This window comes from Gadus chalcogrammus, chromosome 21 (assembly GCF_026213295.1).
Source record: "Gadus chalcogrammus isolate NIFS_2021 chromosome 21, NIFS_Gcha_1.0, whole genome shotgun sequence".
NCBI classification, from domain to species: domain Eukaryota; kingdom Metazoa; phylum Chordata; class Actinopteri; order Gadiformes; family Gadidae; genus Gadus; species Gadus chalcogrammus.
Window position 1 is genome coordinate 12091806 of NC_079432.1, and position 23967 is coordinate 12115772.

Here is a 23967-nt window from a genome sequence, read left to right on the forward strand (position 1 = left end):
GTAGCAAAACAAGATAAACAGTGACGAGTCCGACTTTGCTGGTTTACTTACCCCCACCCCCCCTCCAGGCATACACACACATTCCTATTTACAAAGACCTACACAATAGCAGAGCAGAGAAAAAGAAGTGTGGGATTGTTTTCCTTCTTACCGTACATCGATCGTGATGATCAAGTGACTCTACAGAGAACAGTCTGCAGCCTTTGCAAACGCAGCTTCTGCCGCTCTCTCACAGCAAGAGACCCGCACACACACAGAAAATGCTCACACACACATAGGTCTCTCTCACTGAGAGGAATTGCCTGCACGTGCACCAAGAAACCTAGCAAGAATGCCACCGTGGAGCGCGATTGGTGCAGAGCCTAGCTTGGAGCAATGAGCTATACACGCACACCCCCTAACCCCCCCCCCCCTGACGCATTCACATGTGCGCACACACACACTCACTCACTCACACAGTCACACACACAAGGGGCATGAGGAAGAAACGTCATAGCGCAGCGGGCTGTGATGGTGACCTTGGATTTTCCTATTTGCCTTCTGCAACAGCGCTCCTCAAGAGGGTATTGCAAATGATACATCGGCTGATGGAGGGAGACAGGGAGACACAGAGAAGGAGGGAGAGCACGAGAGCAGAATTTTCTCCCTCTCTCAAATGAATTTGTATTTATTTTTGTAAAATCGTAAAAATAATGGATGACGTAGGTAGGCAGAACATCTCTTATTACTCTCTTGTTATAGCTCCTGAAACCATTGCAAAGGCAAAACAGCAAAGGACTTTCAAAAGGCCAAAGACAAACAGCTGTTATACATTTAATAAAATCACTGACATCATCAATTCTCGGTATAAAAAAAGCATTAAAAGAATGTCACTGAACACTTTCGCAAAAATTCTGCCCACCAATCATTGCCCGATAGCGTTTGTTTTTCTCAATATTAATTAAATGTATATGCAAGAGCCTTCAGTGTCCAAAATAATCTAGAAATTGTTCCTTCATTTAATTTCTACACACACGCACGCACATCCAGCTACCCTTTTAACGACCAAAAGCACTTTTGTCAGCACTTGCAATTCATCAACATGAAAAAGCGCTGGCCTGCTCTGCTCGATCGCACTCATTTAAATGGGCCAAAACCATTATTGAGAGCTGATGCAGTGCTAATTATTATTCCCTTTGCAGCACTGTAACGGCCATCTCTTCACTCAAGACCAGTTGTGGCCAGACACCTTTGTCTTGTTTTGCTAAAATTCTGCTAATTGTTTTGGTTATCAATGACTTTCACAAAGTGCAGAAAATTGCTTTTTTTCTTTTTTAAAGACGCCAACACCGTTTATGTTTATGAATATTGCACTTTGCCAATTGAAAGACAACCACAAATTTGGCCAAACTTAGCTCTCCCAAGTACTGGCAACACCAATGCGCATTATGGACCAGGGTAGATTATCAAGTCAGCACATATCATGATAAATAATCCATTAAGCCCTTCAGGTCCAATGTAGTATACAACTCAACCAGAACAATCAAGTCTGATATCACTTTTTACATCCTTGAGAAGTTTGACATCAGGCTCAAATCAACTGACGGACATAAATTGTTTAAACAAAACCAACTTCAATACACCGCAACTCAAAAAGAATTAACCAAATAAATGACATAGCGCAAATACATTTTCATAATATGGAAACTCAATAGACATCCGCGGTATTCCTGATCCCAGGGCTGAACAAAGAACAGCCAGTCAGTCGGCCGGAATGCAGCGAGGGGGTTAACGCACCAGCCATCACACCCACCTTTGCCAACGCGATGGTCCAGAATGGTACGACAGTCCAGTGCCAGCCTCCGCGAGGCCGGTGCTTCAGGCACAGGCAGTGGCATGACAACACACACACACACACACACACACACACACACACACACACACACACACACACACACACACACACACACACACACACACACACACACACACACACACACACACACACACACACACACACAGCCAAACCACACCCGAAACACAGCCAGACACCCAAAAGCCAGGCACACAGAAAAGCTCCTGCACTACAGCAGAAACAGGACCTACACTGAAACTGTTGATGAAGCAAGCGAAACTACAAAAGTGAAACCCTGCAAGACCTGGCTGAATAGCATACAAATCAATACAGCTTGACTCAATCGAGAAAAAAAACAAATTCTATATGAGGAAGAACAGCCAACAAAATAAAACTGCTGAGCTGACGTTGACCGACTCACTAAACTGATTCCTCCCAAACTCTCCTTGTTGCTGTATTCTACCGTCTCTTGGGCTACAAGGCAACACTTAAAGCACACGCATACAGAAAAAATGTCCAGGACAATTAACTCCCAATGATGAAAAGTTTTTTTCATTCAAAAAAAATCACACGCAAAAAGTTAGAAAACAAATTTTGTTCAGCAATAGGTCGCGACTCTTCTCCATGCCCCTCTGTTGACCAATGTGGACTGGATCAACCACTGAGATTAGTCCCTTTAAGTAGCTCTGTTCTTTCTGCCTCTCCCTCTCATTAATAAACATCTCACCAACACAATAGATCTCCCTACCCAAGTTCCAGTCCCTCGCCCCCTCTATCTCAGAGAGAGAGAGAGAGGGGAGAAAGAGGAGAGAGAGCGAGAGAGGGAGAATGAGTGGGATTGTTAACTATTCAGCCACATAGCTGATTGACAAGTCAAGGAGTTCAGACGTGATGTAATGTAAAACGTTGCGAAACACGAGAAAACATTTGTTTATCGATGCTCAACTCCAAGGAGCATGATCAAAGGCATAGATGTTTACGTACACGTGACAATCTGCAGTGCATTCTGATGGCAATAATACTTTAACATAAAAAAAAAAATAGAAATCGAAAATGTTTCTGCTGACCTGTCATGTTCGATGTTGGGCACAAGGCGGCGTTGCTCTTCCAGAGTCAGCGAGGCTGGGAACCAATGGAGCAACAATGCCCCGAACTGAGCCTTCACGTCGGGCGCTCGAAACAAGGAAACCTGCAGGATATCCTTTGGCCTGTGCAATATCCGACATTGGTTATGTTCAACACCATGTACCAAAATAACGTTCAACGGGGCACTGAATCACTCTCACGCAACAGCGAGAATAGTAGGATAAGATGAAGGAAAAACACAAAAGTGTAAAGGCTGCTGAAGCTTCTATCGTTCCCTGAAAGCGGTCAACACACCCAGGGACCCTTCCCTTTGACAAATCTTAAAATTATTTCTGCAGAAGGGCTCGATCCATATTCTAAATACAGGTTAGCAGTATATTTCTATTGACATTCAGTTCAAAGTAATCGTTACATTAACCCATATAAAACAGACTAACCTAATTCTGACAGACTACTCCATCCATAGTAGCTAGGAGGATGCTAACCATGCTAAAGTTAACGGGTCTAAATGTTCACTGGCAGACAAGTGACACATACTATACTCACCATGAAATTAGAGCAATTAAAACAATGAAACAGTATGCGGAAAGTCTATGTTGGGTTAATATAAGTATCCGGGATATGAAGTCGGTTAGCAGCTCCAGCACTACTTTCCTGTCTGTTTTGCTGTAAGCGGAATATTATAATGATGGGGGGGGGGGGGGGGGGCTGCCTTCATTGCTCAACAAATAATCTCTGGTCCTACTACATTGGGCCGACCGTCACTGATTCACAAAAATGGGTGCGCACTGCGCAGTATCTATTGCAGGAACTCCATTCGTGTTTGTAAAATAAGGTCAAGTAGATGCATGGAAATGGCAAAATAGTAAGAAGAAAATAGATAATATACTTGTATTTGTATATATATATATATATATATATATATATATATATATATATATATATATATATATATATATATATATATATATATATATATACTCATATGTACTGACTCCCATAGGCCTACATAGCAAAGAGCGATGTACCTGAAGCAGGTTGAAGGATGGATGTAGCCTATGATATTAAGCCATCTTTCCTCCTAATTCCTAAATATTTTATATTTTATTTCAATGAAAATAAAAATATTTTATTGTCATTGAAACTTTGTTATATAAGGGTGTTAAAAGTAAAGGTGTCAGAGTAAAGTGAATCTGTGTCGTGTTTGTTCTAAGTAAACAATCATTATTGTGTTAATCGCTTTTAATAAAGGCCTAAGCAATAGCATTACTAGCCCTACAACTGGCTATTACTAGGCCTACTATTGCTCCTACTAATACTGAGAACATGATGATTCATCTGAATAATAATAGCTATGATAATTGCAATATCTATTAATATTGTTGTTGGAAAAACTTTGTTTGGCTTCTGTTAAATAAGAGTCATACTTCGTCAAATGGTATTCTCAGCTAGTTGCATCTATGTTAACTGGCCTCATCTCGCACCCCCTCTGATGACCCACCCTGGATGATCACCTCTGGCCAACCTCTCATCAGCTCCCTCTCTGACTTCACCCTAGTAACAGAACAGACCGTTTCAGAACTCATCCGCAAAGCCAAAACCACCACCTGTCAGCTCGATCCTCTTCCCACCTCCCTTGTCAAAGCATGTCTTCCGTCCATCTCCCCCATGATCACCAACATAATTAACTCCTCCCTCACTACTGGTACTGTACCCCCCACTCTCAAGCTGGCTGCCATCACTCCCATCCTGAAAAAACCTGGTGCTGACCCAACTGACCTTAACCATTACCGGCCCATCTCCAATCTCCCTTTCATCTCCAAAACACTTGAAAGGGTGGTTGCCGCACAACTACAGTCCCACCTCGACATTAACAATCTCCACGAACCGTTCCAATCTGGCTTCCGTCCAAAACACAGCACTGAAACAGCCCTAGTCAAAATCACCAATGACCTCCTCCTTGCAGCCGACTCTGGATTACTCACCATTCTCATCCTCCTCGATCTCAGCGCAGCATTCGACACCATCTCCCACCCTCTGCTCCTGGACCGCCTAGCTGGTATTGGGATCACTGGTGCTGCACTCTCCTGGTTTACATCCTACCTCACCGGCCGTCAACAATTTGTTCAACTAAGCAACCACAAGTCTGGGTGTTCAGGTGTCTCACTGGGTGTCCCCCAGGGGTCAGTCTTGGGTCCACTCCTCTTCACCACTTACCTCCTCCCGCTGGGCACACTCCTCCGTCACCATGGGGTCCATTTTCACTGCTACGCTGACGACACACAGGTCTACATCTCCACCAAACCCACCGCTGCCATCCCCCCCACTTCCCTCATCACGTGCCTGGAAGAGATCCGGAGCTGGTTGAGCAGGAACTTCCTGAAACTCAATGGAAACAAGACCGAGGCCCTGCTCATCGGATCCAAATCCACCCTCACTAAATCACAACACACCCCAGCTCCACTCATAATTATCGATGGATTCCCAGTACCCTTCTCCTCCAAAGTCAAGAGCCTCGGCGTCATCCTGGACAACACCCTCTCATTCGCACCCCATATTCACAACATCACCCGGACTGCATTCTTCCACCTCCGCAACATCGCCAGACTCCGCCCATCACTGACCCAATCCAGCACTGAAATCCTAGTTCACTCATTTGTCACATCACGCGTAGACTACTGCAACGCCCTCCTCACCGGACTCCCCACCAAACTCATCAACAGACTGCAGATCATTCAGAACTCAGCCGCCCGGATCATCACCCGCACCAAATCATCTGACCACATCACCCCTGTCCTCATTCAACTTCACTGGCTCCCAGTACACTACCGCATCCAATACAAAACCCTACTCCTCACCTACAAAGCTCTCCACAACCTAGCCCCCAGTTATCTCTGCGACCTCCTCCAAGAATACACTCCCTCCCGCTCCCTCCGCTCAACCTCTGCTGGACTACTATGTATCCCCACATCACGACTCGCTTCAATGGGTGCCCGGTCATTCAGCTGTTCAGCACCCAGGCTCTGGAACTCCCTCCCCCCACACATAAAACAGTCAGACACCATTACAACCTTCAAGTCACAACTCAAAACTCACCTGTTCAAACTCGCACACAATGTCTAACTGATCACTGTTTTGATTGTTTTTTTGTTTTGTTTTGTCTAGTTTTTGTTTTATTTATTTATTATTGCTTATGTTTATTTATTTATTTATTTATTTATTTATTTTATTTTTTTTAAATGTATGATGACTATATGCTCTGTAAGGTGACCTTGAGTGTTTTGAAAGGCGCCTCTAAATTAAATGTATTATTATTATTATTATTATTAACACTCTGAAGTCATCATGCTACTGATTATGAATTAGGATTTGACTCACTCAAACCTAGTGTTTGGCAGTTGACCCCTTATAATCAAGCTAGAACATGAAGAAAGGATTTGAAGTCCAGATAATCAACATAACTTTGGTTTGGTATGTACATTAATGAAAGTAGCACTTGTAAATAATATTGAAAATTCATCTGGGCCAATAAATTTCCCATTTTTATTGAACGGTTGTTGGAATAGGCTACGAGGATGAGGACGATGATGATTTGCACATCTGATGATGGGGGTTTGGTATTTGTATTTGTTTGGTATTTGTCTCAGGGCCCCGTTTCCCGATAACGATGGATCCACGCTCGTACGATCATTCTCACGATGGATCTTGCGATCCATCGTCAATTTCTTTGGAGCGTTTCCCGAAACTCCTCTTAACGTGAACGCGCATTCGCTGCACTCACGACGTCGTAGGATTGTAACTGTCTACTGACACGGTGCTGAAATGGGCTCCGTAGGAGGGGGAGACGCAGGAATGTCGCAGGAAAATTGTGTTAAAAAGGGTTAAAATATATCCCCATCAAGGACAACAGCAGAGTAGCCTACGAAAAAAATAGACTGCAATTATATGAATGCTAAAGACATTAAAACACAATTGATTAGGCTTAAACCGACATATATCAGTCCTAATCCTGAATGCACTGTGCGTTTCACGGCATTTTCCCCCCTTAAATAATTCCTCTTCACACCTGTGAATAACCCGGGAGACGTCCATGATGAGGAATACAACGAAGCCCACCGTCTGGCCCGGTGCATCGTTGGGCGCACGATCGGGACGTGGAAGTTGCTCTTTAGATGCCTTCACAAGTCAGGCGGAGGGCTCCAGTTTTCTCCGGCCAAGTCATGCGCCGTGATATGTGTGACGGCTATGTTGCACAACATTGCAGCTAAGGCTGGGGTGGCATTGATTGAACCGGAGGACGTTGAGGACGATGACGATGAGGAAGATCGGTGTGAGGACGGCCTCCCTCATAACTACGCGGCTGGTTTTCATGCGCGTCGAATAGTGATTGAGACTTTTTTTTAACCCCCTCCACCCTCCCTCATGTCACTAAACATTCCCGTCAACGTGACCAATCCCCACCATATCCCAGCCTTTTGCCTGCTCCTTTGCTTGTTTTTTATAATTTTTTTATTTTCTTATTTTTTTTAATTTCTTTTATTTCGTTATTTTTTATTTTTTTTAATTTGTTTAATTTAATTTATTTGTTACATTATTTTATGCTACGTTTTATGAGTAGCCATGTCAGTCTGCACAAATCCCCCCACTTTCTCTCACACATTTTGAGTGCCCTGCCTGCGCAAACATTTTCTGGACTGTCCCGTTTTATTTTGGCCATTTTAACATCTTTATTAATAAATTAATTAATAATCTTTATTAATTACCAAACTAAGAACATAAAGGCGCAATGCGTTTTAATAAAACGCATCCAATAGACGGAATGTCCGATGGTGTCGCCACTGAGGCTATATCTGACGATGCTCTTAGCGTCCTACGAGTACCTACGAGCACCCCTGGAGTACTCGTTAGCTACGAGCGTTTTCAAGACGTTCGTTCCCCACGATGCTTTCGGGAAACGCGGTGAAAACTCTACGATGCCCTTTCGACGCACTTCACGATCCACTTAGGCTAACGACGCTTTCGGGAAACGGGGCCCAGGTCTGCATGTGCATGTAAACAAGTTGAATCTCAACGCTGGCACGGATCTGCCTCCTACCCGGTCGCCACCTCACCCGACACATGACAGGCGATGCCAGGTTCAAGGGCCCCTGCCAGTATGACGTGGCATCCCTTCTCTGTTCTAGCAGAAGGTGCTACTACTACGCATACATTGGAACAGGCCAATGCACATTAGGCTTTCACACAGAGATCTAATGAACGCCGTAGGTAGAGTGTACACGCGCACGTAAGCCATGTGGATGAACCCTTGGCTGGTTTGACATGCATGCTGCTGGAAATCAGATGATTACTGGTCAGTCTAAATACAATTAGCGTGAACCATAAGAGGACTTCCACATTCCCGTGGCTCATTTTGGTCTAAAGGCTATGCTGCAACCTATAGAAGCTTAAATGTGGATTTCCATAGCCTGTTATAGGTATTCAATTATTTCCTTGAGACCAAGGTAGGTATGGTTATTAAGTGTTAATGGATAGTTAGGTGTAAGTAAGGGCCCCTGTAAGTAGGATATTTAAAATAATACAAGAAAACATTTTGTCATCTGCAAGATGAGTTGTCTCAATGCTTAAAATGTCAACTATTTCTGGCTGTACATATTTCTGCACGCCCCCTTGGGATAGATGTGGGACAGACAGATGGGAGCTCATTAGGGTCAGTCTTATGGGGGCTTTGTGCTTTGCTTGTTTGTGCACACAATTAGCAAAGGGAGACTTAGGGGCTTGACTTAGCTAAGGTCCGCTGAGACTACAGGTTCATGCTGATGCTGTTCTGTGAAGCAAATCACTTTATCTTGTTCACTCACCCTCCCGACCTCCCATTTGGAGTCATTAACACTCTTTACTAATTCAGTTTTTTTCAAAGCAAAGGAAAAGCCTTGATTGCCAATTTGAAAGACAAAGTATCCAATGAGAGTATATCGCTGTTGTGGACCAGTGTAAATATATTATCCAAGTTTCCTTCCCTCTTCCAGTAATTTGCACTACCTAACCATGTGACTCGTCCTGAACCATATGGATGAAGCCCCTTAAAATTAAACCGTTTTGTAGATGAGTTTCCTTCAGTATATTATCATTACTGCCACTTAATTGTCCTTATTGGTCCATACATTGATCAACTCCCATTAAATATAACAATAAGGACTTAAAGCCCTTAGTATTAATTGACCAAATAAAATGTACTCTTACAGACATTTCTAACTCATAAGCTAGGCCATATATATAAATATGAATATAGATATAAATATAGATGTATATAGAGAGAGAGAAAGATAGATAGACCGACAGAGAGAAAGAAATAGAGAGAGAGGGGATAGAGAAAGAAAGAAAGCGATGGAGTGAGAGAGATAACGATTTTTGACTATGAACTAATTTGGTATTTATAATGTATTCATTGTTTATGTTGTGAATTTTATATTATCATAATTGTGTTTGTAATTTTTCTTGGTCTTGTTATGTTTGTCAAATGCTTTGGCAAGAGAGAGAGAGAGAGAGAGAGAGAGAGAGAGAGAGAGAGAGAGAGAGAGAGAGAGAGAGAGAGAGAGAGAGAGGGAGAGAGAGAGGGAGAGAGAGAGAGGGAGGGAGGGAGGGAAAGAGGGAGGGAGAGAGAGAGAGAAAGAGAGAGAGAGAGAGTTTCTGTGTGGTTTTTTTTATGTGTGTGAATGAGTGAGTGAGTGAGTGAGTGAGTGAGTGAGTGAGTGAGTGAGTGAGTGAGTGAGTGTGTGTTTCTGTGTGTGTGTGTATGTTTGTCTGTGTGTGTTTGTTTTTCTGTGTGTGTGTTTTTCTGTGTGTGTGTGTTTGTTTTTCTTTGTGTTTGTGTGTGGAGTTGGTCTTGATCTACTTACTTACATACACATTGCAAAAACATTGCAAACCTGTACGACCAGCCGTGGTGTGTGCGTTACAAGGCTACAGAAACCGTTATCAAATCGATACGCAAATCCCTAATTGAGTCCCAATTAAATGTGCAATTTGCCGCTTGCATCAGAGCGCACACTGTAGGCTGATACAGTGCATTTGTTCAACAACAGCCGTTAACAAAGATACGCATGATCTGATGGGATGTGAGCACAACAAACTCAGCAATAAACGACAATATAGATACAGGTTGAATGGTCGGCAAGGCGTGAGAGAGAGAGAGAGAGAGAGAGAGAGAGAGAGAGAGAGAGAGAGGGAGGGAGGGGGAGGGGGGGAGAGAGAGAGAGAGAGAGAGAGAGAGAGAGAGAGAGAGAGAGAGGGATGGGTTAGCAGGAGAGTGACAGTGGCGGCTGACTATAGGTAATCCTCTTTGGACCACTCCTTCCTGAAGCTCTTCTTTGTAGCAATCCCTTGACATGACCTTATGAGTTTCTCCCAACTGCCGCAGGTGGTTAACTACAACTCTCCACAATAAATGTATCTTATTCATCCTGAAGGGGATTCAGGAGAAGTGGATTATGCACAGGTTACTTTTCAAGATAGATATCCACTATTTCATCTGGCATTCGGAAATAAGCAGTGGAAACACGTGGTGTACAGAATGCAGGTTTGTTTTTGTTATTGTTTCTTGTCTCTTGCAGCTACAATGTATGACAGCATGAGGATATTTTATTGTAATCAATGTTATTTTATGCTCCATCAATTATTCAATTTGGATGATCCCATGTTTCATGGCCCTTTTTTTGATTGTGCAAGGACAATACATTGCGAATAGCTGACTTGTTGCGAATACATCTTTACATCTAATAGGTTTATGTTGCGGTAGTTAGCCATCTGCCTTGCATCAAATAGACAACTAACAGCAAGTCTGTCAAGAACTTTGAGTCATCATCAACATCTAAATACAACTATTTAGATACTCCAAGTGCACTCACTAGCCAAGGCAGAAAAAATACCAGCAGCTATTCTCCTGATCACCATGGCTGGTCAAACGTGGGAACATGTGTGGATGACTTTCCATTATTCACTTAAACTTAAACTTGGTTGTGCATTTGTGAACACATATGTACTAGTCGTGGGACAGTGGAGTACATGAGTGTGTGTCAGGGGGGAGCGGGGGGGGGGGGGGGGGGGGGGGGGGTTGTTGAAAGGGCCAACGTTAATACAGCCAGAAGGCCAGAAAGTTTATCTCTGAGAATTAGGCAGCTCAGGGGTTGACCTGCAACCCGCTCAGTTGCAAGCAAAAGCCCCCTAAGGCTTGTTGTGTAGGCAGTAGGCACGTGGATCGGCCCACAGATACACTGACATGTACAAGTTCTACAATTACATTTTCTTTTCACCGCTATGTATTGTTATTATTTATGCCAGTGTTGGGGACAGGATTTATGTATAGAGTTGAAAATAGAGTTGTATAGAGTTGAGGTATAAGGGTAAAAAAGGTCCATATAAATAACATCAAAGCATTTAAAAAATGAACTCCATGTATGTTCATCATTAATGTTCTTTCCTCTTTAATGGTCCTTTTCGTTAACCTAATCTGTAATACATTGTGCACTCTGCTACATAGCTTGTCAATTGCAAAAAAACATAAAGAACTGCTGTATAATGCCATGTCTTTTAGGGTGTTAATTTAGCAAATGTATTAATATACGATATATTGTACCTATGTTGGTATGCTACATACAATGATAATGTCTCCCCTTTTTCTTCTCAGCCTACTTTGATCTTCTGAGCTAAGACCTACAGCATTGAAGGGTCAGCTAAAGGTCATCATCATGGTGACCTTTGCAGAGACTAAGATGGTCTCCCCCATGGAGCTTTGCGAGCCCACCTGCCATATCATCCCGCTGTCCCCAGGGCTTCGGCGGAAAAAGATGATGTGGCAAAAAGCTGTGAAACACATCATCATCCAGAAGGAGCTTAATGTCCAGGTAAATAAAAACAACAACAAACAACAACCTCACATAAATAGATGGACAGCCACAGACCTCACTTTAAACCATTTTAGGGAAAATATCAAGAGCCCTGTGATTCCTGTTTGGTGTGTCTGTGTCCGATTTGTAAATGTATGACTCTACAGCTTAAACCTGCACTCACATGTTTTCCAATGAGCAGCCTCTAGTGGCTCATTGTTATAGCTATAGTAGTAAATATATAGTAGCTATATATTTGGAAAGATCTGAATAAAACCATTTAAAAAGAAAAAATCCCTGAACGGATTGCACCCCGGATGGGCGCGTTGTATTCTCGAGAAAGTGTTCCAGTTCATGTAGCTGCTTTTGAAAACGTCATTGGACTGTCGCCCCGTCTGAGGCCGTTAGTGAGCACGTGCTCCGCTCTGCAGGTGGGCGTGGAGCCCGCGCCCAAGATGTTCGTGACCGACGCCTACATCGAGGCCATCAACCGGCAGATCCGCGACAAGGCCTCGCGCGGCTCCAAGCGGCGCTCCTCCGCGGTCCGCGTGTTCCCCGTCCCCCAGAGCTCCTCCAGCCCGCACGCCAGCCCGCTGGCGGGCGGCTACGTCAGCGATGCAGACTTCTTTGTGCGCTGGGGCCACGCGGTGCGCAGCGTCTTCATCCCGACCCTGAGGCACACCTTCAAGTCCGGGGACCTGGAGAAGCTGTACCAGCAGCACCTGTCCCACCAGCGCCGCAGCTCGCTGGCCGTCGCCAACGTCATCGACGCCGTGGCCAAGCTCCACATCCTGGTGCTGTACCTGGCGCTGGCGCCGGAGGCCGTGCCGGACCACCTGCGCGGGTGGCTCACGGCCCTCTTCATGGCGCTCGCCGTGACCCTGTGCGTGGTGGTGATGACCTGCAAGGCCTCCATATCGCCGCGGTGGCTCCGTTACGCCGGCCTGGCCAGCTGGCTGTCCCAGACCACGCAGGGGCTGGGGGGGCTGGGGTACGGGCTGGAGCGGGACCCCTCGGGGTATGTGCTCTTCACGCTGTTCGCCACGTACACGCTGCTGCCGCTGCCCCTGCTGTGGGCCATGTGCGCCGGCGCCCTGACGTCGGCACTGCACCTGGGGGCGGAGGCGGTGCACTGCTACCACGACGCCCTGCTTCTGAGACAGGTGGGGGTCCTCTGGAGGGACAGTGGTGCTCCGTGTCGTCTTTTGATTTAGTTCTACCTCTACTCTGAAGGCTTCGTTATGGTTCCACGTTGACGCAACGCAAGGGGGTCTACGGAACCATTACGTCCAAGGGCCTGACGGGAGCCTCCCAGAAAATGTTAACCTTGCGTCGAGGCGCCGCAGCAGCAAGGGCTGTGATTGGTCCGCTCACTAAAACCTGACGCAGAACCAAATCAGGTGCACGACTGCGTCGAAGCGTCTGCGTGGTCATTGCGTCGCGTCGACATGGAACCATAACTGAGACTTTAGATCCCCTCCTGCAGCAGGTGGCGAAAGGCAAAAGGTCTGCACACAGATTTATTCTGGTGACATACAGAAATTGAACTTTGGATCCCATCTAGATCAGTTGTTCATCATTCAGACGGAGTACTGTTATGGATTAGCGACTGTGTTTTATTGTTATCCCACACAGGTGTTTGCCAAAGGCCTGCTTTACTTTGGGATGAACACAGCAGGCTTATTCATCCACTATCTGACAGACCGTTCCCAACGGCAGGTTTTTCTTGAGACCCGTCGTTGCATCGAGGGCCGCCTCAAACTGGAGATAGAGAACCAGAGACAGGTAGGTGGGAGGCCCGCCTGGGGGACCTACCCTAATAAGATAGGTCCATGATTATCTATCACTTACCGACTTGGACATTCAGTCGCTGTATGTTCTGTCTGATCTGAACCAGGAGCGTCTGGTGCTGTCCATCCTGCCTTCCTTTGTTGCCTTGGAGATGATAGCTGATATGAGCACTTTAGAGGATGAGCTCAGTACACAGGAATTTCACAAGATCTATATCCACCAGTACAAAGATGTCAGGTATATTTACACACACGCTCAAACGACCACACACACATGCACAAACACGCACACACAGTAGCACACAGTAGCACACGGTTATACACACTGATGGACACACACGTGCACAAACACTTACTCATACCACTGTACGCACATGTGCATAAACACACACATACAAACACACATGCACATTATTTTTCTCTCTTCCTCTCTCTCTCTGTCTCTGTCTCTCTCTCTGTCTCTCTCTCTCTCTCTCTCTCTCTCTCTCTCTCTCTCTCTCTCTCTCTCTCTCTCTCTCTCTGTGAATACACGCACATTCATTCAAACACACAAACACACACACGCACAATCACACACACGCACATACACACAGACACACACATACACACACACTCACATTAATGAAGTCTCTGTTCTCCGCAGTATCCTTTTTGCTGATATCAAGGGCTTCACCCTGTTATCCATGAACCTCTCTGCTCAGGAGCTGGTCAAAGTACTCAATGAACTGTTTGGCCGCTTCGATCGGCTGGCAGAGGTATGGATACGGCTCTTTACATCGGGTTGCATAGCATAGTTATGGGAAGACCAGTTGAGGTCCTTTTTAATTAAGTGGGCAACAAGCTTATAATATGATTATAAAATAAGGATATAAAAAAATCGGGAATCCAGTTAATTGAAGGCATGCTTAAATATGTTTATAAAAAAAGTGAGAGAACTTCAACATAAGAAAATGGTTTCCTATTAGATACCGCACTCAAATGTAATCAGTTCATTTCAACAAATTAAAAATTACATTTAGGCCTCACCAGGTCAGCCTTATCAATGCTTTGCTGGTTTCTTTGTATCTTTGAACAGGAAAACCATTGTATGAGGATAAAGATCCTAGGAGACTGTTACTACTGTGTGTCCGGGGTGCCTGAGCCCCAGCGTGGCCACGCCCGCTACTGCGTGGAAATGGGCCTGGCCATGATCAGCACCATCCGGTAAGGCCCTCTCCCATCGGCTACATCCAGAACCATGACGAGAAGTCATGGTCATCCTCTTATAACTCCACCTAATTTGTCTTGAACATATGAAAGAACAGGATCTGAATCGTCTGTGCATGTCTATCTATTTGCCGAAGCGATGGTTAGCAATAGTGTTGTAAAGATAACAAATGAAACATCATCTCTTAGCATCTTTCTTAGCTGCTGATGGCTCTTATCTTTATTTCTGTAGCCTGGTAACACTTCGCCTCAGACACATGCTTAAAGGAAATTTAAAAAGTTGGGACGTCACCCTTTGTCTCTTAATCAACACACAGTATTCCTCAATTTTCCCGCTCAGGCTCGTGAAGCAGCAGCTCAAACACGACGTGGACATGCGGATCGGGATCCACTCGGGCTCGGTGCTGTGCGGGGTGCTGGGCCTGCAGAAGTGGCAGTTTGACGTCTGGTCCTGGGACGTGGGCATCGCCAACATGCTGGAGGCTGGAGGCATCCCTGGGTGGGTTAGGCACCGGAGGGCCGGGCCTTGTGTCCGTAACAATTTGGTCACTGTGAAAGATGACTCCTATTGCTGTGTTCTGTAGATTGATGTTATGCAGTATAGTTTGAGTGTAGTGATATTTCATTCAGTGATTCCATTTAATATGTTGAGGATTTAAATTATTTGAAGCAAATGTTCATCAGGTTGAAATTGCGTGGCTGAGGACAACCACAGCTGTAAAGGTTAATGGTCTCGGCCTTGGATCGGACTTGATTCACCAATGAGTTGATTTGGACTCCAGCAAGGTAGTCTCAACTCCAGCCCTGCGTACAACAACATCAGAGTAGGCATACAAAAATCTGAGGAGAAAAAACGGCATAATTAGTTTTTATATTCATAGTTGTATGTGGGGTGTCAGACTTACACTCAGTCAGACTGATTGGACTCTGGGAATGGGTGTTGCTGCACACCTGGGGCATTTGGATTGAGAGATCAACGTGCACAGGTTAAACCAGCCATCACCACACACACTCAGAGTGAGATCTCCTGCATGGCAACATGGAGCACCAGGCCACGTTACACTGGCTGTGTAGCATTGTGTGTAACATTGCGCGTGCTGCCCGCCACCTAGATGGCTCCCCCTAGGTGACTTTAACGGGGGTCCCCCAGATCTCTCACTGAGTGTGTGGTGATGGCTGCTGTACCCTGTGCACGTTTATTACTCAATAGGCAACGGGTGGGCAGCCTTACCCAGCCCCAGGCTCCAATCAGTCTGACTTAGGCTAGGTGAGGCTGCCTGAACGAGCCATCATTCACACACACTCCCACATTGTAGTTGCCACAATAACTTTGGGGGGACTCTAGATGCTAAACTAGGCCACTAGGCCCCTTATAGTTAAGCAGACACTTCCTATTGCTTTGAGCAATCATGTTGCTGGAGGCAGCAATCTATATGCGCATGGCTAACAGTGGCCACAAATGCGCACAACAGTAGAATACTTTTTCCTGAAGGGAAACCAACATTCTTATCAAAGGTTTCTGTAAAGGTTTCAAATAACCCCCTTATGTTATTGGCCACTGTAGAAATAAATGTATGTACACCAATGTAGAAATCGCCTTCTGGAAGGTGATTCCGCCCCGCTCAGTGTTTGGTGTCCGGCCCAGGCCCTTTGCCCCCAAGATATTCTGCTATTACATAATGTGTCTGATGGATACGAGATTTGGTTTATTATGAACCACAACCTTAAGGGAGTTCAACCTCCCTGATCTACACAGACTCACCTTGGCATCCTTTAACAAGATACCCAACCAATACTTTCTCCTGAGTGTCTTGTATCTATTCCTCAATGTATGTCGCCTTGGACAACAAAACCACCTCATACTAAATGAGTGATTTTATGCCAGGTTTTGTTAATGTATTTGTATGCTTTATCATGCTATTCATGCTACCACATCATCCTCCACCCTGCTCCTCTCCCTCTCCCGTCCAGACGCATCCACATCTCCCGGGCCACGCTGGACTGCCTGGACGGGGTCTACCAGACCGAGCTGGGACACGGAGCGGACAGGAGCGAGTTTCTTCGTAAGCACAAGATCGACACCTTCCTGGTCTGTCCTAAAGAGAATGGGACCCCCCTCGAACAAACGGAGCGCACCAAAACCGGGAAGGCGAGCCGCACGTGGAACCCTGAGCTGCCCTTTGGGAACATCACCGATATGAACTGTGTAGGTAGCAGGCAGGACATCATGCAGATGGGAAAGAGTCATGCATTGTGTTCAGTTATTCAATATGGATTCAGGTCCAACTGTCTTTATTATGGGGTTTGTTTTTCCACTGTGCTCCTGTGTTGATTAATGAGTAACACTACCTGTCAGTCAAATATTTACTTGTTGCAGTGCTGTTGTGGGAACATATGAGGGAAGCTCTTTGATTTATCGATCAAAGTCAGTTCAAATACATTTATATACAGAGTAGAGGCAACATGACATCCATAACTGACAAATGAATTTGGAAGGTGGTGCTTGTATCCCTTTGATTACCCTATAATATGTTTTCCATGTCAATCTTTGGATTGGCCCGGTTAATTCAATATATTCACTCTACACATCAGCCACGAATTTCATCTAGAGTTTCATTCCATCATCCAACACAATTGGATCTAATGTTCTGACATGAACCCATGATGAAGGCCTCTGAACCCTCGCTCCAGATCCTGGCCTCCTTCACCAATGGATCCCTGGCCCAGCTGCCCAACCCGCGCCAGTCCACCGCAAAGGAGATCAACAGGCGCATCCAGCACGCCATCCAGGTGCGAAGCGGCGACCGCATGCACCAGGAGCACATCGCCCCCTTCACGCTGGTCTTCAAGGACACACACATCGAGAGCAAGGTAAGGCCAGAGCTGTTACATAGAGATAGAGGTATACCACTCCTGTTGACTGTCATGTGACAGGGAAAAACACTGCAGTACCAGGCTTGGACACCGGGGGCAGAGTGCTGGGCAGTGTAGACAAGCACTGGGGTGATGGAGCTAAATGCTATAAAATGAGAGTCTCTGTCTATTCCAGCTGTGAATAGGCTATGCCATGCGACTGTACACACTTCGGGTGATTGTGAACAAAGAATTATTTGCAGATCGATGGGTGTGATATGAACCTCATTTTTGGAGCAGTCTTACTAGCAGTAAGGCTACAGGGGGGAGGTGGAGAGATCGGTGGGGGCTCCATTCTGTACTTATCGATCAGCCTGAGATGGCCTACAAGAAGCCAGTGTGATGGAGTTTCATTGCTTCATTATGGCATTTTCACGATTGTTAATTATTATGAATTACTTTATTTTATTTATTTTATTTTATTTTATATATTTTTTTTGATTATTTTGTTAACTATTATTATTTTTGTATGAAATGTTCTATTTAGGTAACAATTAATTGAATTGTAAAAAAAGTTCATTTTGTGGGAATATTTTGTGTGCTTTGAGTTTCAGTTGTGTCTTTGTCAATACGTGCTCATGTTCGTTCTTCCCCCCCAGTTCTCCCAGATGAGAGATGAAATGTTCAACTCCAACTTGGTTTGCTCCTTCATCATGCTCCTCTTCCTCATGGCTGCCCAGGCCCTTATCCCCGCCCCCAGGTAGACAGACAGCCGCACTGACCAATCAGCGTATTCATTGTTCTTGTGTGTATCGATACTTGTTAAGCACTTTGAATTGCCGTTATGCTCAAACAACATCTCTGTAAACAATAATATTTAATATTACTACTGAATATTAAGTTATGTTGAAGTAAATTAAAGTGTACCCTTATCATTATCTCTACACTTCCAAACAACATCCCTTTGTGTGTGAACGTTTATATAAAAAATCATACTTTTGTGTCAAACTATTTCAATTATGATTAAAGTCGCACTCTTTAAGGTTCAGCCCTTCCAATTTAGCATGCTGCACAACTGTGACAAAAAGTAGTGTAGCTCGGCTGGCTGGGTGGTGTGAGTGGGAGGGTGAGAGAGAGTGTCGATAGTAAGATTCATGTAAACAAAGACAGAGGTATGCGCTGCCCAGCATTTTCAATTTGTAGAATAAATAGTTATGGGTTAGTATAACATTATTGATATAACGATCGATCAGCATTGACTACAGCTATGTCTTGGTCATTTAAAGTTGAGCTTGTTGAAATGTAATGTATTGCAGATTTAAAAATGATAAGGCACAGAATGCAATTTATTTTGTTTGAAGAGGGCTCTAAAACACATTCTGTCGTATGGACAGTAGCTTTAAGACTACATGGATCTAGCTTATTGCTCAGACTCTGTAGCAGTGTAATAAAGAGTCGGGTTAATTTTTTTCAGCAAGCCTTGCTTTTTGAGGCTGGGCGGTGTTTGGAGAGGGAGGGCTGAGGAGCACAGTGCTTTTTTTCCCTCCAAATATTGACTTGTAGCTCGCTTGTAAATAACATCCTGCATATTGAATCTTGTTTGTATTTATTTTCCTCCATGCTCCACCTCCTACTCCTTTGCTGTGCAGGCAGTACCCAGCCGTTCTCCAGTTCTCCCTCTTCCTGCTGGCCTACCTCCTGCTGCTCCTGCTGGCCCTGGCCGAGGAGTTCAGCCGGGCCCCCTGGGCCCTACAGCAGGCCTGCTGCTGGATCCACGAGAACAACAGCGCCCGCAACCTGCTCACGCTCGCCGCCATCGCCATCCACTTTGGCCTGGCCTCCTTCGACATGGTGGTGAGAGAGTGTGGTGTGCTTGTTGGTCTGCCCCACAAATGTTGGAATTTAGTTTGCAAAGATGTTATAAGAGAATTCTCGATTTGAAACAGGGAGGCATTTTATTACTTGAGATAGGTCAGGGAGTTGACATAAAAAGATATAGAGTTTTCTTATTTTTGCTTGCTTTGTTTTGTTTTGTGTGTTATGTCAGATGTGGTGCATTATAAGGGATAAGGAGCCAGCATTGGCTGAGGTCACAGACAGAAACAGCCCTGCTTCCCCCAACCAACAACCACTTAGCCTTTGCACTTACCCAGAGGTAAGTCTTCAGGCACAATAACAGAACCCTGTTTGGATGTGTCTTTGGGACTATTACTGTAATTGCCTATCACAATAAAATAATCTAATTTTTGAATAACTAATGTTTATTTTGAGACAATCTACGTCATAAAAAAAAAAAAAAAAAAGTAATACATCAGGAGTACAATTGCTGTTTTTGGGGGTTGATCTTTGTTTCAAGTCCAATTTTGAATATGTGAAGTATAACTTTAACTCGTCAATATATTAATCAAAAAGGTATTCCGACCTCAATAATTGAAAAAATACACAGTTCATATTCATTTTGATTCTTCTCCCACTCCCTCCCTCCCTCCTGCTCGACTGACCGGACAGTTCTTCGTGTTGAGCGGGGTGATCGCCATGGTGACCTGCGCAGTATTCCTGCGTCTCAACTCCCAGCTGAAGCTGGCAATGTTGCTGCTGGCTATGGCTGCAAACTGTTGTCTAATTCACCTGGCCTTCAACATGCTCAGCCAAGACACACTGCACAGGTCAGTGGCAGCTGATGGTTTTAATCAAGTTTCAGTTTAAGTGTTTTGGAATAACATAATTCCCTTTTGGGAATAACATCAGTGGAACTGACAGAGTGGTTGAGTTGAAATGGAGTACCAACTGACAAGACACAAACTATTTATTTTAGTCTAGGTTAATTTTCTTCCAATTCTTATAATCACAAATATAGCATAATACTTCTTCTGACTACTTTTATACCCTCCATCCTTGCCTACTCTTCTAAATGACAGGTCTAGCTACCTGCGGAGAAAAGGAATCTCAATTCTTCTCATGGCCATGTTTCTGGTCGCTATTTCCTACAATGGACGGCAGGTATTGTTGGATTCTGTTTCAAACTTGCTTTGATTGATCAAGATTCTCTTTTATTTGTTACTAAAAACGTCACAGACTTTCAATATATAACTTAATATACTTATGATGATGATGATGATGATGATGATGATGATGATGATGATGATGATGATGATGATGATGATGATGATGATGATGATGATATGATGATATTGATGATGATGGTGATAATGATTATGACACTGTTATATCATAAAACAGCTAGAACCATGTGAGTATATCCACAGTTGAAGTCTCTTCTTCTTTTTCTTTTTCTTCTTCTTCTTCCTCTTCTTCTTCTTCTTCTTCTTCTTCTTCTTCTTCTTCTTCTTCTTCTTCTTCTTCTTCTTCTTCTTCTTCTTCTTCTTCTTCTTCTTGTGTCTCAACATTCTCTAGTGGGAGGCCACGGCCAGGCTGGACTTCCTGTGGCGCCTGCAAGCCCAACAGGAAGTAGAGGACATGAGGGAGTTACGTGAACACAATGCGTGTTTGCTACACAACATTTTACCAGCACACGTGGCCCAACATTTTTTGGAGAGAGGCAAGAATGACAAGGTACACAAACAACACTGCAACCATGAGCTTCCCTTCCCCATTGCCATTGAGCTACAACCCATACACCTCATTCAAGCTGGCTTCAAACACGATGTATCTCAGTCAAGGGTCTTAATTGGACCATGCAGGAGCTCTACTCCCAGTCCTACGATGAAGTGGGCGTGATGTTCGCCTCCATTGCTGGCTTCAACGACTACTACGAGCAAAAAGAGATCAAACACGAAGGGGTGGACTGCCTGCGACTGCTGAACGAGATCATCGCTGGCTTTGACGAGGTGAACAAACGCCTTGGGGTCAAACCCCGAAGGTGGTTCAGGCTGTGGGGCTGCATAGCAGGTTGACTGCAGGGTCACATCACCAATAGAGGGACACGGACAACGATAAACCAAACTGACCCTGATTATAACAAGGGTCTATGCTATGGCCTCATGCATTGCTAGACTTCGCCTTATGTGTATCAGTGTGTGTGTGTGTGTGTGTGTGTGTGTGTGTGTGTGTGTGTGTGTGTGTGTGTGTGTGTGTGTGTGTGTGTGTGTGTGTGTGTGTGTGTGGGGGTGTGTGTGTGTGTGTGTGTGTGTGTGTGTGTGTGTGTGTGTGTGTGTGTGTGTGTGTGTGTGTGTGTGTGTGTGTGTGTGTGTGGTACAAGAGAGGCCTTCATTGCGGCAGTTCTGAGATACATTTAGAGATCATATAAGGTGTTAATTTCAGTACAAATACCCGTTGTTGCTAATTCAACATATACCATTCCCTCTCCACTCATCGTTCATCTATAGACATTAATGGGGTTTCCTTCCTGATGTTCTAAGTACATCTTTGTTTGCTCTCGTTCGTTTCATTTGTTCAAATGCATGACTCGTGTTTGTCTACTGACTAGTTGCTGGAGGAGTCCTACTTCCACTTTGTGGAGAAGATAAAGACCATCGGGAGCTGTTACATGGCTGCCTCTGGTCTGGCGCCAGACAAACAGGTGGGATCACCAGCCTTCAGTGAAATAATGCATTGACTCGTCATTGAAGGTCACCTAAACATTTTCATATATTTCGCTTTCGTCTTTCTCTTTTGTTTCACAACACATTGGTACACTTGCAACACACACACACACACACACACACACACACACACACACACACACACACACACACACACACACACACACACACACACACACACACACACACACACACACACACACACACTCACTCACTCATAGGGGAGGAGGTATGAATGGAACCACCTGAGTGAGCTGGTTCTATTCGCACTAGCCATGCAGGAGACCTTGAAGGAGATTAACAGGAACGCGGGCAAAAACTTCCAGCTACGTGTGGGTAAGTGGTGGATGACACACATACACACACACACACACACATATTGCCTTCATCATCATCTTACAATTTTCCCCAAAAAAAATGAACCAGGCATCGCCCATGGGCCGGTGATTGCTGGGGTCATCGGGGCCACAAAGCCACAGTACGACATCTGGGGCACCACGGTGAACCTGGCCAGCCGCATGGACAGCACCGGGGTGAACGGCCGCATCCAAGTGCCCGAGGCCACCAAGAAACTACTGGCTGACTGGGGCTTTGTGCTGGAGCTGAGGGGGGAGATTTTCGTCAAGGGGGTGAGTTGATAGTGTGAAAATGCGAGGGAAGAACTTGGAGGAAATGAGTTTGGATGTTCACAGTAGCAATGCCTTGTGCAACTGATTATCATTAATGAGGGGGGTTAAATGAGCTTATGCATAGTTTCAGTGCTGTGCAAGTTTATGTGTGTTACGAGTGTTCATTTCGTTTTTATGAGTTTTGTCCCACAAGGGAAATTCCATAGGTAGCAAGGCACATCTGTGAAAATAACAGGAAAAGACAAGCGCACAGAACATTAAAAACGCAATGATAAAAGGATCAAATAACATCCAAGCGACTATTTTCTTGTTCGTACCGTTAATATGACTCCATGGTAAATTGAAGAGTTACTCATGATGAGACCTTCCAAACGTAATAACTATAAACCTAATGAAAACAAATCGGATCTGCAGGCGAGGGGAGGCTAACTCTCTCGGTGTGCCTGTCCTTTCAGGTGAGCGAGTCCAAGGGGAAGGTCCGCACCTACTTCATCGGCAGCATGCGGAGCAGGAACTCCCACAGCCGCAAAGAGAGACTCAACAAGAGGCGGTCCGGGGCCCGACACACCCTGGCCGAGGTGGTGTTTGGGCTGGTGCAGGCCAGGAACAAGGAGAAGAAGAGGGAGCCTAATCCAAGCCTGACTGTGTTGCCCTGCCTTTCTGACTGCTGAGGGGGTTCTCTCAGGGTGCAAGTGTCAGGGGTCATCTCAATCTGAAAATACCATGTTTAATGGTGTGTTTTTTTCCCTCTTCCCTACCTCGTATTCCGCCTAAACTGTATTGTCAAGACTTTCTATGGAATAGCACAATTTACCTATTGAAGGGCAGTTCATGGGATGCTGTGTTTTAAGTTGAGTGCTGAAGGACGTTTAAAGCAATTTTAATATTGTTATGCCATATCAGTATACTCTTTACCCCAAATGATCTAAGTCCAACATATATTTAATAGTCAAATAACATATAATACAACAGTATAATATAACCTAAGTGATAGACACATTGAGTTGTAGATTTGAAGGCCAAAAACAAAGAATACCTCAAGATAACTTAGAAAACCTTTGCAACCTCTTCCAAATCATTGATTACCTAAAGTTGCCCAACGCTTATGTGTGATTATGTACTGTT

At 44.7% G+C, this 23967-nt stretch overlaps 2 protein-coding genes across 2 annotated transcripts in view; one reads left to right on the forward strand and one right to left on the reverse strand.

The window, feature by feature from the left end:
• LOC130374958 (protein EFR3 homolog B-like) overlaps positions 1-354 on the reverse strand; it is a 28233-nt gene extending 27879 nt beyond the window's left edge. Inside the window, exon 1 of the mRNA XM_056581937.1 lies at positions 152-354. Within this exon, the coding sequence (XP_056437912.1) occupies positions 152-158 (7 nt within the window). The 5' untranslated portion in view covers positions 159-354. The remainder of the gene's footprint in view (positions 1-151) is intronic.
• A 1451-nt stretch (positions 355-1805) lies between these two features.
• On the forward strand, positions 1806-23513 carry si:dkey-206f10.1 (adenylate cyclase type 8). The gene is made up of 21 exons (XM_056581940.1): positions 1806-1818; positions 11636-11820; positions 12234-12965; positions 13438-13587; positions 13700-13830; positions 14236-14347; positions 14668-14795; positions 15139-15297; positions 16770-17004; positions 17490-17669; positions 18311-18411; positions 19301-19502; positions 19699-19806; positions 20160-20317; positions 20570-20651; positions 21066-21224; positions 21353-21499; positions 22099-22191; positions 22435-22549; positions 22640-22842; positions 23298-23513. Exons 1-21 carry the CDS (start codon positions 1806-1808, stop codon positions 23511-23513), a joined length of 3609 nt encoding a protein of 1202 aa, XP_056437915.1.
• Positions 23514-23967: the final 454 nt, after the last annotated feature.

Excerpts from the sequence above, each read along its gene's own strand:
- si:dkey-206f10.1 (XM_056581940.1), top strand. Across the intron at positions 13,588-13,699 it reads AGATAGAGAACCAGAGACAG|GAGCGTCTGGTGCTGTCCAT; the intron begins GTAGGTGGGAGG and ends GATCTGAACCAG. Across the intron at positions 14,348-14,667 it reads GCTTCGATCGGCTGGCAGAG|GAAAACCATTGTATGAGGAT; the intron begins GTATGGATACGG and ends ATCTTTGAACAG.